The sequence below is a fragment of the Syngnathus typhle genome, linkage group LG9, assembly GCF_033458585.1.
Source record: "Syngnathus typhle isolate RoL2023-S1 ecotype Sweden linkage group LG9, RoL_Styp_1.0, whole genome shotgun sequence".
Classification (NCBI taxonomy): Eukaryota; Metazoa; Chordata; class Actinopteri; order Syngnathiformes; family Syngnathidae; genus Syngnathus; species Syngnathus typhle.
The window spans coordinates 13,821,779-13,836,129 of record NC_083746.1 but is presented as its reverse complement, the minus strand read 5'-3'; the positions used below and the strand labels follow the sequence as shown (position 1 = coordinate 13,836,129).

Here is a 14,351-nt window from a genome sequence, read left to right as displayed (position 1 = left end):
TGAAAAAGTCGGATCGGTGCATCTCTAGTGCCTATCATAAAGTGTCATTTAAATCAATTGTCGCAAGGGTCATGTCACTGTATTTGATATTTAAAGCCCAACTGTATCCTTTTTAATTAAGTAGTGCTCTGTATTACTATTTTGCTGACTATCCAAAATTCCAACTTTCTTACGGCCCCTCACCCCTTCAAGCTCAAATATGCATCCTATAAATCAATCGCAGTTGATGTGTAATTAAATTCTGTCGTTTTGATAAATTTAATTTCTATCGATCAATATCCACTTTTCAAAGTTTCTGATCACGCTGTCGTATGATTTGTTATTATTAGTGCATCTTCACTGTCCATATCTATGTATTTTGTTGTTGTCCCCATTTCAGTGTCAATAAGCAGCCTTATTATTCCCTCTTTTACTCCTCAGATATGTCCGCCCCAGTACCCAAACACACTTCCATCCCTTTTGTCCCACACTCCACCAACTTTGTAGTGCTTCAGCACTCTTTAGCAATGTGTCCAGTTTGACTTCATGTGACTCATGCAAGTCTTTAGCAGCCTCTCCTCTTAGATTCGCATGATGATGATGATTCAGGGCTGGATCGTCCACCACTCTCAAAGGTGTCCATCTTGTCTTTGTTCTTTCAGTCCATTTTCTTTTTGATCTGCAACTGTGTTTATTCCACCAACTGTATGGTTCTTGTCCTGTGAAGAGCTGTGCTTGCCCCCTTCAAGCATTATAGTAGTTCCTGTTGTTCTCCCAAAGGTCAAAGGTTTCTCATGACCAGGGACAGTCCTCTGTTGATTTTGAGACAGCCAGTGCAGTAAGAGGACTCAGTTCAGGAATCGTGCCACGCGCTAGGGAAGAACACACTGGGACACAAATTTAACAAAACTATCTTCGTGTTATCAGTCTTCCTGTGTAGTATTTGTTCCTTACACCCCAAATCTTCCTATTAACATTTTGTATCCTATCAGTTGCGCACACTCATCATCTTACTATCAAGCCGCCCTTATCAAATGCTCTTTTTTTTCTTCTTCCGAGCAATCCATCCACTCTACCCATTAACACGGCTAAAATCCTCATTCCAGTGTTTATCATCAAATAAAGTTCCGAAATCTTTTATAATAAACTGTAATATAATTTAACAATCTACCAACATATGCGGTCAATGTTATTGTTCAATCTATAGGTCATACAGCGCCTGTGTTCCAACTATGAACTATGTTATCTTTAAAAACAACCAAAAACACAGACTCCTGCACAGACTCTTAAAAGTGGCACCCAAATGCCAGATTACAAATCAAACCTCCTCCTTCACTCTCACATTTTTGATAAAACAGAGACACTGTCATCACCTAATAAATATAGCAAATACAATGTTGTTGCTGTGGTCCCTCAAAACATGTGACTATAATTTGGATAATTATTAACCCCCATCAATTGAGCAATTATCTCCTCACTATTTACGAGTTAGCGCCCCTCTCTTCTGTCACTCCCTCTTTCTATCTGTCTTGGGCTGAATGTGTAGCGTCCTGCCATAAATCACTGCTGCCACGGCCCAACTGTTTTCCTAAGACCCACAAGTACACCCCTCTCTCGCCTATTTGCAAAGTGTTAAACATTAGTGCCAGTGATGTTTCAGTTTCAATCATGCACGTTTGCTGTTGGTCATGCACCCTTTGCTCATCAACATTTGATCTCCCCTCATCTTGCCTCAGTTCTCCTCAACATTGACCTCTCCCAGGGGGACCCAGCCCCGCCTTTGCGGACTCCTCGGCACAGCGCCCCTGGACGAGAGGGGGGGGGGGGGGTCAGCGTATCAATGTTGACGTCACAATCTGGCCAGGCCCGCGCGTCCCGCTGGACCCCACATTCGCCGGTATAGCGCCATTCCACGCCTTGGAGCCGAACGGGCCCCCTCCTTTCTTGAACATTCTCTGATCCATCCCGTCTTCCTCCTCACACGCCCACACCAACAAAGGGTGTGCACATAAACGCACACACACCGAGCGCGCACACAACCGCACGTACACACACACGCATTCGCATGCACGCACGCCAATACACAAAGTGCGCACACAGAGCTAAGACAAAACGACGACAGACTGACACAAACTTTTACAGAGATTACGCACATACACAGAACACACAGACAAAGGGATTCGAATCCATCTCTCATGTAGCTCACGATTTGCGCTTCCACATCAGCATACATTCCTCTCAATCTCACGCCATTCATTCCTCAATTTGGTTGCACATTTTGGATATTTTAGCGGCCTGGTCTCTCACAGGAGGAACTGTTACCACCGGATACTTTTTGAGGAGGCCTCACTTCTCCTCGGGGATCTCAAAAACACCCCAGCTATTTGAATACGGTCGTCACCGCACCCTTGTCCGCCACGACGAAGCAAAACAGAGGAGCCCACCCTCCCACTGCGGAATTTAACTGTTTAAAAAAAACAGAGGAGCCCGCCCTCCCACTGCGGAATTTAACTGTAAAAAAAAACCCAGAGGAGCCCGCCCTCCCACTGCGGAATTTAACTGTTTCTAATTACCTTAACTTCTTGCACACTTTATTTGATCTGAACGAAATTTCCTCTTTCAATTTGCAGAATTTCGACATATAGTAACAGGTATTCTGCTTACCTTATCATTGATGAGCTCAGGATTTAGGAGATGTCGTACCAGCTCAACGTTGTGCGCTTATTCCTTATTCCCAAACGGTACGCCGACCGGGAGACAGCTGTCCCAGACTTACTGTCCGATGACTTGGACACAGACCACGAGTTGTCAATAACCCTTATCTCGACATCACGTCGGGGTCGCCAATAAATTGTTAGGATATGGATTTTAGTTATTGATCTGACTCCAAATTGCGATCAACACTTAACACAAGAATTGTTGTGTCCAAATCTACACACTGTCGCACCTAACAATTTTGCGAGTTCGTTCTGTCAAAGAGAAGACCAGTAGATCAATTAGGCCGAATTTATCAATTGTTTAATCCTGACAAAGCAAGCTAATACAGGCGCCTGGGTCTCGGGTCCTTAACAAAAAAACTCGTGTGCCTTCGTGACCATCAAAGACAACACATTCTTCCGGGTTGCCCAGTTTTAAAGAAACACAATATGAATATTCAAGCATGCAAAATATTGTGTGGTGATTGGTCGATGGTTGATGGTCATCTCCTCCCCGTTTGGGTTTTCCCCTGCTCAGCACAGGTGTCTGGACCACAAAGACGAGTTGTTATTCGCGTTCCCCTTTGGCCTTAAGATGTCCTCCCTGTCTGGACATCCTGTTCCACAATACTTTGAAGAAAACCAATTAATGTAGTCTGCACATTCCTTTCCTCTTATTAAACCCCACACGAGTACACTACTACTGAAAATGATATTGATATGATTATATGTGTCTAACGCAGCCTTAATCAAATGTGTTTGCAAACTGCCGAAAGTATATTTCCCTTTATTCCCTTTCATGACCTCATTTATGAGGTCATCACCAGTTACTCTAGCAAGCAGCGACCAGCACACTGTCGGTCCTTTCTTCCCCCCGCGGCTCATGTTGAGTCACTAGGGTATATTGGCCATTCGGTGCCAACGGGCCGACAGTTTTCTCGATCAACCGGACAGTGAGTGACATAATACATGGAATACAACAACAACCACAGAAAATCATCACTGCAGTAAAGCCACAGCAACGAGCACAGACATGATGAGGCCTTTCCCGCTCCTTGGCTGGTGCTGCAAAAAATAAATAAAAATTAAGTCACACAATACTTTGAAGAAAACCAATTAATGTAGCCTTCACATTTCTTTCCACTTATTACCGTTTTTTTCCGTGTATAGTGCGCCCCCATGTATAATACGCACCCTAAAAATGGCATGCTGATGCTGGAAAAAAGCCTGTACCCATGTATAATACGCACCCAATTTTTATGAATTTTTTTTATGAATTTTTTTTTTTTTCTTTTTAAGTCCCAATGATCGTCACACACGCAGGGAGGCAATGGGTCCCATTTTTATAGTCTTTGGTATGGTCTTAACTAGGCTGGATGTAACTTTTTTTGTTGGCGTTGATTTCTCCGACTGCCCATAAACGCACCACCGCGCTCCGTGCGCGCACGAGAAAGAAGCGTGCGGACGTGAAAAAGGCGGCTCTGTATGGGAGAGACGTTGAAGAAGAATAAAAACACCCTTGGAAACCAAAACTTGGTGATTTCAAGTTTCATTTCGAGGGACATTTGTCACGTCTCGTCCCCAGTTTTGCTATGTGTCTAGGTTGCCATAGTTTCTGTTCGCGTCGCCCCTCTCTTCCTGTGTCACCTCAATCGATGTAACGTGTTTCGTATTTAAGTCCTGCCTGCCCCTCGCTCACCGTCGGATCATTGCATGTGTTACTGTCATGATGTCTGTTTGCTTTCTGTTCCTGTCTTTGGTAATGTCACCCTGTCTTTTTGTTCCACGACTTTGTCGGTCAGTCCTGTTGTTGGTTTTGTTTTCTAAAAAAATAAAAAAATAAAAATAAAATTATTTTTAAAAATTTAGAAATTTTTGTACCCATGTATAATGCGCACCCCAGATTTTAGGACAATAAATTCGTTAAATTTTGCGCACTATACACGGAAAAAAACGGTAATCACCACACGAGTACACTACTACTGAAAATGATATTGATATGATTATATGTGTCTAACGCAGCCTTAATCAAATGTGTTTGCAAACTGCAGAAAGTACATTTCCCATTAGGACGTACTACGTCAGACGTCAGACTCATCGTCACTTGCTGCTCCAATTATTCCATAGATCTATATAACTATATTGTAGCATTACCAAAGTACCAGGCAAGTCGTGGATTTGGTAACCGGCTCTTTATTTCACAAAACAAGAGCTCAACATATGTCTGTTTGCTCACTCTAACAAAGCACCTCGGATCTCTCTTCACGGCCCTCCTAGACAATCGGAAACTACTGAACTCTAACAATATACAAGTTGGTACACTAAATAAACTATATATCAAATAACTATAACATAAATAACAAGTTTATCAAACCATCCGTGTCACTTCAAATCATTAAATCCATCAAAATGTTCGTCCTCTGTGTCAATCTCTGTCATCTGTGTTATAAACAAGTCAGTGAATGGATTCAGACTCAGTCAGTGGCGGCTCCAATTATTCCACAGGCCTAGTGCGCCCTCATGCAGTTTAAAGTGAGAATAACATGTGAAGTGATCAACTATACTAGTAAGTAAGTAATGTGTTCATGATCAAGTCATAATGTGTTAATAATTTCCCTTATAAATCGCTCCTGATTATAAGTCGCACCCTCGGCCAAACTATGAAAAAAACTGCGACTTGTAGTCCGGAAATTACGGTAATTGTCAAATACTTAGCTATGTAAAGGAAATTTAAAATGAAAGATTTTAGTTTAAATTTTAGTTTAGATTAAAGTACCGTATTTTCCGCCCCCTAAAAGGCGCACCTAAAAACCTACATTTTTATCAAAAGTCAACAGTGCGCCTTATAGTCCGGTGCGCCTTATATATGGATCAAGTGATGAATTTGTTGATCCATACTGGTTGTACACAGTGCTCTGCCAAAATGTTTTAGTACGTTTTAGTACGACTAGTAAATTACAAGGTCGCATCGCTTCCCAGCATTACGGTAACTGTAGTCAGGGGGCGTCACCGAATAGCTGTTGTACCCGCGAGGCTATTTCATTTCAAAATAGGCTGCTCCGTTAATGTTTCGAGTAAATCTACGGATCGATATGGAAGGGAAACATAGGTAAGTAGTACCAATGCGTTAGATCGAACTTTAGTCAGTTCTGATCATTTTATAGGAGCTCGTTTGAGAGAAGCGATTGTTTACACTTTGCTGAGGCTCGTGGGAGATTGCGAGCTGAGGGTCATGGGTTTTTGCGGATGGTTAATGCTATAACGATAGCTGCTATACGCGCGAGGCTATTTCATGTCAAAATAGGCTGCTTTGTTCATGTTTCGAGTACATCTACGGATCAATATGGAAGGGAAACATAGGTAAGTAGTACCAATGCGTTAGATCGAACTTTAGTCAGTTCTGATAATTTTATAGGAGCTCGTTTGAGAGACGCGATTGTTTACACTTTGCTGAGGCTCATGGGAGATTGCGAGCTGAGGGTCATGGGTTTTTGCGGATGGCTAATGCTATAACGATGGCTGCTATACGCGCGAGGCTATTTCATGTCAAAATAGGCCGCTCTGCTCATGTTTCGAGTAAATCTACGGATCGATATGGAAGGGAAACATAGGTAAGTAGTACCAATGCGTTAGATCGAACTTTAGTCAGTTCTGATCATTTTATAGGAGCTCGTTTGAGAGACGCGATTGTTTACACTTTGCTGAGGCTCATGGGAGATTGCGAGCTGAGGCTCATGGGGTTTTGCGGATGGCTAATGCTATAACGATAGCTGCTATACGCGCGAGGCTATTTCATGTCAAAATAGGCTGCTCTGTTCATGTTTCGAGTAGATCTACGGATCGATATGGAAGGGAAACATAGGTAAGTAGTACCAATGCGTTAGATCGTTTGAGAAACGCGATTGTTTACAGAGGGCTCGTTGGTTATTGGCTAGTGGGTGCATACCGCAACCCTAGTCAACCTCAGCTTGTTGCAGTAAAGCTTCTATTTTATGCGCCTATTAGGCCGGTGCGCCTTATATATGGACAAAGTTTTAAAATGGGCCGTTCATTGAAGGTGCGGCTTATACCCTGGTGCGCCTAATAGGGCGGAAAATACGGTACTGTAATTTCCGGACTATAAACCACTACTTTTTGGTCAAGTTTTGAACCCTGCGGCTTGTTGTCCGGTGTGGCGTATCTATGGCATTTTTGTGGTAACTTGATCACTTGTAGGTCGGGAACCTATGGCTCGCGGACCAGGCGTCGCTCTTTTTATGATTGCATCTGGCTCGCAGATTTCGGCTCGTCAGATGAAACATATTATCACTTGTTTTAATCCAGCCATTGATTTTCCGCGGCCAAATCCTGTTCAGGGCTCCAGTTTGCTGCAGGAGCTACTGTCCATTGTTTTAATTGGATAATAGCTTACAGGTAAACGCCCCCTTTAGTTTGCTCGGTCATTAGCTCAGGAGCTGAGGAGCAACTGTCCATTGTTTTAATTGGATAATAGCTTCCAGGTAAAATGCCTCCTTTTGAATCAAGCTGCTCGGTCATTAGCTCAAAGCTAACCCCTAACAAAAAAAAGAAGATGGCAAAAAGAAAAAAAGATGATTATTGTACATTTCAGAATGAATGGACCGAAGAATTTGCCTTTGTGGAGAGAGCAGTAATCTGCGGTGTGTCTAATTTGCAATGACAAAATTGCATCTATGAAACGTCGAATGTAAAGCGGCACTTCGACACGCCATCCTACTTTTGCACCAAAATACCCTGCGGGAGGCAGCAAAAAGAAAGCATGCCAAGAGCAGGGTGCAAGCTAGTCAGCAGCAACTCCGCGTATCGACCCGGCAAGCTAACGATAATTCCGCTAGCTTTGCTGGAGCTTTAGCAATAGTGAGGAACGGAAAACCATTCACAGATGGCGAGTATGTTAAAACGTTCATGAAAAAACTTCAACGCCGAAGACCAGCTGATTCTCAATGCACACAATGTTCATTGTTGAAAATGTGGTCTTTGGTCTGTGGTTTTAGTACTATAGGATAATTTGTCATTATCATGTTGGTGCGTGACATGATAATGTCACACAATAAATTTGGCTGAGCAGAGGGGTGTCAAAGTCAAAGTCTGCTTTATTGTCAACATCTTCACATGCCGAGACACACAAAGAGATCGAAATTACGTTTTCCCTATCCCACGGTGACAAGACATATTACACGATAGACATGGGCTTTCTTTGTCAGTGATGCGGTGTTGATGGACCAGGAGAGATCCTCACTGATGTGCACCCCAGGTGTGTGTGTGTGTGTGTGTGCGTGTGTGCGTGTGTGTGTGTGTGCGTGTGTGCGTGTGTTTGTGTGTGTGTGTGTGGGGGGGGGTGTTCATGTGTGCTCATGTGTATGATGTGGCTCTTTGCGATGACACAGTAAAAAATGTGGCTCTTAGTCTCTGACTGGTTGGCCACCCCTGATCTAGTGGATGCATAACACAACGCTAGTCAACCTCAGTAGCTTCTATTCTATGTGCCTTTTAATCCGGTACGCCCTATATATGAAAACATTTCTCAAATAAAAAGTTCAATGAAGATGCGCCTTGTAATCCAATGCGCCTTATAATGCAGAAAATACCACAAAATATGTATCGGAATAGGACTTCACTTTCACAACGTCTTTTTAATACAACCAATTTGAATATGTTTAATATGGTGATGTGCCTTGAGATCTTTTCCAATGAAAAGGTGTGCCGTGGATATAAAAAGGTTGGAAAACACTGGTCTAGACTTTATGCACTGTGTTGTAACCAAGTCAATGTAAGAACAAATGGGAGTCTTGAATGGTTGTCAAATTGCTCGGATAAAAGTTAAAAGCCACGGACCGATACCAGTCTGCGGACAGGGGGTTGGGGACCCCTGCCTTACGGTGTGGAAAATACAGCATGATTTTTTTTAACAGTATTGTGTTTTCTCCACAGTACCTCTGTCCGAATATGTCATGTAGGTTGTGTCAACATCTCAACCCTTGAATGTGACTTCAGCAGCCTGAACACCTTCCTCAGTGTGTATGGAAGGTATAAAGCCAGAGTACGGGCACAGCGAGGGGAAAACCACTCTTCTTGGGTGGAAAGTAAACCGATTACCTTGGAAAGTGATAGTGAGTATATCTTTTTAAATAAAGTATTTTATAATCATATTAGGGACGTGTGACTCATTAAAGCCTAAAGCGCCTTATAAAACACGCCTCTAAAACCTCAGGGCAACTTTAGAAGCATTCCAGAAAAGCTGACATTTTACTGGAAATGCAACAATATTGTCAACGCCTAATAAATAATTGATATCTTAGCCCCTGTAGCAAACGGGAACATCCATTCATTTTCTTAACCGCTTGTCTTCACAAGGGCCACGGGCATGCTGGAGCTTATCCCAGCTGTCTTCTGGTAGTAGGCGGAGGGGACACCCTTAACTTGTTGCCAGCTAATCGCAGCAAATGGAATCACAATTCCAAAATAATTTGAGAGCTTACGCTTATGGCTTTCACATAAACTTGAGTTGATTTGATTTCTATAAACATTCAGTATACTTTTTTAAAGATTCTGCCTTATCCCCAGGGACCGGTGCGTTTAAAACAGCCTCGATTAAATTTAGTCCTCCATTCTGAGCTTTTGAAATCTTCTTCTTCCTCATTGTCCACAAACATATTTTTTAGTCACAAAATGAACCGCTGGTTTGAAGTCTTGAATCGGGTTGTCGTTTATTTTGGAATTTGTACGTCTAGTGCAGTGGTTCTTACCCTGGGTTCGATCAAACCCTCGGACTTCGGTGAGTCGGTCTCAGAGGTTCGGCAGAGCCTCCACTGCGGAGGTCAGAACACACCTGATTTATCGTGTAAATTGGTGATGACACATACTATCTGAACTGGTCTCACAAAGGTCATTTTTTGTGAGTTCATGCATTGTGTTGGTTTTGTTCTTTGAACAAGGTGACGTTCATGCACGGTTCATTTTGTGCACCAGTAAAAACATCTGGTGGTCCCCAACCGTTTTTGCGCCACGGGTCGGTTACATGTCAGAAATATTTTCGCGGACCGGCCTTTATATAAATAAATAGTAGAATAGATCTTTATTGTCACACTTGTACAACGAAATTTAAAAAGTTCCAATTTAAATAATACATTTATATGAATAAGATCAGGGGATGTTTGAGAATATTTGTCAATTTTCGCACATGTCCTGAGTGTTGTTAGTCACCTAAATGATGAACAGAGGCTGAGATGTACCGAAGTCAATTCCTTGTTTGCCATGCTCAAACATGGCCAATATGGCTTGAATCTTGAATCTTGAAATAAATAATACATTCATAATATATAAATACGATGAAATAAAATGATACGACTGGCATAAAAACAAATATAAACCACATAAAAATAAAACTCACCATTACGTTGAATTAGTGGGAGGACTGAGCTTGTTTCTCAGAAACGTGCCGGTCCCATCTAGGCTTAATCTGAGACAATAACACCCGAACCTGTGCTGTTGATGTCCAATCTGCTCCGCAGCTTTGTTTTGGTTGCTCTAACTGCAGAAAATCCAGCTTCACAAAGTTAGGTTGTTGGAAAAAGAAGCAGGGTTTTCAGCGCTTTTGTGGCGACCATGTGCCGAAGCAGTTTTGAACCCTTCATTGTCTTGTTAGCTAGCCTGTCGCCACATATGCAGAGTGGGCTTGGCGCGTCCGAGTCACCTGTGGCGGTAAATCCATATTTTAAGTAGGACTCCAGAAATTTTCTTTTAAGCTTTCCTTTTTCTAGAAGTTGTAGCCTCTTCTTCTTTCGTCTCCCCATTGAGCTTTTTTCCCTTCCGAAGAAGCTTTCCAAATAGCTCTGTTTCTTGCTCATTTTTGCTTGCTTCGCGGACTCGACTGGGGTGACATGTCACGTGACCAGGATGAGCGTCTTGACCTGAATTAACCTGTCAAGAGACACAGATGCACCGACGGATGTAATTAGCAGAGAATCGCCAAATTTTTTATATTATTCTAAATAAATTCTTACTCATTTTTGCTAGCTTTGCGGGCTCGACTGGGGAAACGTCACGCGACTGGGACGAGCGTCTTGACCAGAATTAATCGATCGTCGATAAAAAAACAAAACAAAACAAAAAAAAAAAAATATATATATATATATATGTATATATATATACGTATATATATTTTTTTCTGTGCGGCTTGGCGGCCTGGTACCAAGTGAACCACGGACTGGTACCGGTCCGCGGCCCGGTGATTGGGGACCACTGCTCTAAGTCATCCGATAGTTGTTTTTCATGTCCTCGCCAATGCTCTAGTTTTTGGCTCCATTCCGCTTGGACAGCCTATCAGCTGCCTTCTGACTCCCACAGGCCAAAAAGGCCGTATAGGACTCCTTCAGCTGGACGACATCCCTTACCGTTGGTGTCCACCAGCGGGTTTGGGGATTGCCGCCATGACGGGGAACAAGCACCTTACAGCCACAGCTCCAATCAGCTGCTTCAAAGATGTACGAGCAAAATATGGTCGACTCAGACCCAATGATCCCACCTCCCCCCAGACCTGGACAAATCTCTGACTGAGGTGGGGGTTGAAACTTCCTCATAGGGGACTCAGACACATTTTCCCTGCAGAACCTAGGTCTGCTAGGTCAGATCTTTCCCCATTATCAGAGGCAGTTCACCACAGTGGTTAGTTGACAACTTCACCCCTCTCACTTGAGTGCCTAAGACATGCTGCAGCAAGGCAATAAAGCCGATCATCAAACTATGATGCCAGGTCACAGTGGGAATGATCTGGAATCCCAAGAGTAGTTACCGTTTTTTTCCATGTATAATGCACCCCCATGTATAATACGCACCCTAAAAATGGCATGTCGATGGTGGAAAAAAGCCTGTACCCATGTATAATACGCACCCAAACTTTGACTTTTTATTTATTTTTAAAGTCCCAACGATCGTCACACACGCATCCGGGTGTGGTGAAATTTGTCCTCTGCATTTGACCCATCCCCGTGTAATTTTAATCCATCCCCTGGGGCAGAGGGGAGCAGTGAGCAGCAGCGGCGCCGCGCTCGGGAATCATTTGGTGATCTAACTCTCCAATTCCAACCCTTAATGCTGAGTGCCAAGCAGGGAGGCAATGGGTCCCATTTATATAGTCTTTGGTATGACCCGGCCGGGTTACTTAAGTCCGTAAACGTAAAATTATTTCAGAAAAAATATCATCTTTGGGAACAACCGGATGTTATTCTGCCGGTCAGTATCACTGCGCATGCAGTAGCAAATTCGATAGCGAAGAAATACGTGAGACTCTCAACGGGATCACCAATATTTGAGTGATGTTCCAGTTATTTATCACAATTAGTTTACCAAGTCTGTGTTTTGAGTTCCTCCAATAAACTCTGGTCCAAGCTGCACTTGGTCGCCCCGCTCCTTTCCACACTCCATCCGTGACAAGATTTTCTTCAAAAATTGTTGTACCATGATTTTTATAAAAAAAAAGAAAAAAACAATTTTTTACCCATGTGTAACGCGCACCCCAGATTTTAGGACAATAAATTAGTTAAATTTTGCGCATTATACATGGAAAAAACGTTAACATAAAAAATGTTATGTGCTCATTGCTCAGTGCCTAGTGGTAGAGTGTCTGCCCTGAGACTGGAAGGTTGTGGGTTCAAATCCCGGCCGGGTCATACCAAAGACTATGAAAATGGCACCCATTGCCTCCCTGCTTGGCACTCAGCATTAAGGGTTGGAATTGTGGGGTTAGGTCACCAAAAGATTCCCGAGCGCGGCACCGCTGCTGCTCACTGCTCCCCTTTCCCCCAGGGGATGGATCAAAATCACATGAGGATGGGTTAAATGCAGAGGACAAATTTCACCACACCCAAATGTGTGTGTGACGATCATTGGGACTTTAACTTTAATTTAACTTTAACTTATGTCATTACTTGGAAAATGTCCATACATCTATCCATTATCTACCACTTATCCAGGGTCTTGGAGGCAGCAGCTTCAGCAGGGAAGCCCAAACATCGCTCTCCTCAGCTACTTCTCTCCTTATTTTCTTTTTCTGTTTAGCTATGATTGGTTCACCCAATGTGTCACTCATTTCCAATGGGGCTACAATTGGAATTTCAGTTAAAGATCCAACATTTGCAATCTCAGACCTCAGGAGTGTCTATGGTACTGCCACCTACAACATCACCTACTGGAAAGATGGCCAAAATGAAAAGGTGAGCTCAATTAACTCAGTATAGTGAGCGTCTGTTTAACCGTTTGTGAAATGTATTTTATGGACTCCAGCACATCAACAATCTTAGTGAGGATAAGCACTACTGCTCTAAATCAGCTGGGATAGGCTCCAGCATGCCCTCGTGAACATTTACCTATTGACATGCAAGCACAAAATGAGTAACAGTGAATAATTCAAGTGTCCTATAAGTTATGTAAAAGGGAATTTACCCGAATGGGTGGCGGTGGAATGGCAGGAGACACTGCACTTCTGTGTAGCGGATTTTGAAGCGAGATTTAAAATTTCTTCACTTGAAACTGTCCAAATGTCCATCAGGAACAGTTGTCAATCAAAATACATTCCTCAAAATAGTCAGAGTTCATCAGTTGATTATATGAGGCTGTAATGTAAGCCATTTGTATTTTATCGCTAACAGTAGTCTTTTTAAAAATATTCAGGTGAAATGTATTCAAAAGGAAATGCTTGATTATTTTTGCTACTTTATGTTCAAACTGAATATTACAGTGGCTTACAAAATGAATATACTTTCTGTAAATAAACCACCTCCGTTGTTTTACCTGCTTTAAAGAGATAACCGCTTTCAGTGTGGTGAAGTCATCAAACCACGCACAGTCACACTATTTGTGTTTCTGCTCGTAATTACTACAATAGATAACGGACTAAATGACAATAGTCCAAGTATTATTGAGTATTTCGTGTTTACCTTCGTCTATTCCAGCAGTGCCGTCGCAGAATCCTTTGCTCAGGTATCGAAGAATTCACTATGGTTGGTAGGTAGGTAGCTAGGTACGTAGAAGAGGTGTGATGATCTTTTTTTTTTTTTTTTTAATCAATTCGATGCATGTTGATATAAGTAAGGCCTAAATGTTCGACACAAATTGATAGTTCACTTTCTTGGAATGATACAATTCAAAAAGGCGATAAAGGCGATGTCAGTACGATATTTTCATGATATTTTCTGTAAATATTTCTGTGCTACTTGAAGGTCACGGCAGATAAAAATGTTTCGTGATATTTTATTTTAAAACCAACTCAGCTTTACGGATTCCAAAATTGTTAACACTGATATTAGAACACGCTAGTTCTCTTATTATTCTAGCATAAACAAAGTGCAACAGAAATACCCAGTTCTTTTTTTATCCACGAACTTGCCTTCTGTTCCAGTCATGTTTGCACCCCCCCCCCCCCATTTTTTTTCTCTCCTCTCATCTGCTGTTGTCACTGGCTCTGTCATCTGTTAACACTGGACTCCCCACTTTTTTTGCTTCTTCCAGGCAAAACACATCAGCAGTGTACTGCAAAATCAAATATTTCTCAATGACCTGGACCCCGGGACGAAGTATTGTGTCCAGGTTCAAATCATTGCAGAAAGCAACACCAAGCCTAGCAATCCGAGCAGTACAGTTTGTGAGAGCACCACCAATGGT

General features: G+C 42.5%; 1 protein-coding gene across 24 annotated transcripts in view; it reads left to right on the top strand.

The window, feature by feature from the left end:
* The window catches only part of LOC133160073 (interferon alpha/beta receptor 1b-like), a 192,435-nt gene that overhangs the window by 19,447 nt on the left and 158,637 nt on the right, over window positions 1-14,351 (top strand). For 21 of the 24 annotated variants that reach the window (XR_009715804.1, XR_009715803.1, XR_009715802.1 and 18 more), the window contains exons 3-6: window positions 8,625-8,803; window positions 11,040-11,176; window positions 12,665-12,904; window positions 14,199-14,349. Coding sequence is in view for 13 of the 24 variants with exons in the window: in XM_061287643.1 (XP_061143627.1) it covers window positions 8,625-8,803; window positions 11,040-11,176; window positions 12,665-12,904; window positions 14,199-14,349 (707 nt within the window). In the remaining 11 variants the exon portion in view is untranslated. The remainder of the gene's footprint in view (window positions 1-8,624; window positions 8,804-11,039; window positions 11,177-12,664; window positions 12,905-14,198; window positions 14,350-14,351) is intronic. The other 3 variants (XM_061287644.1, XM_061287639.1, XM_061287646.1) reach the window with 3 other exon arrangements.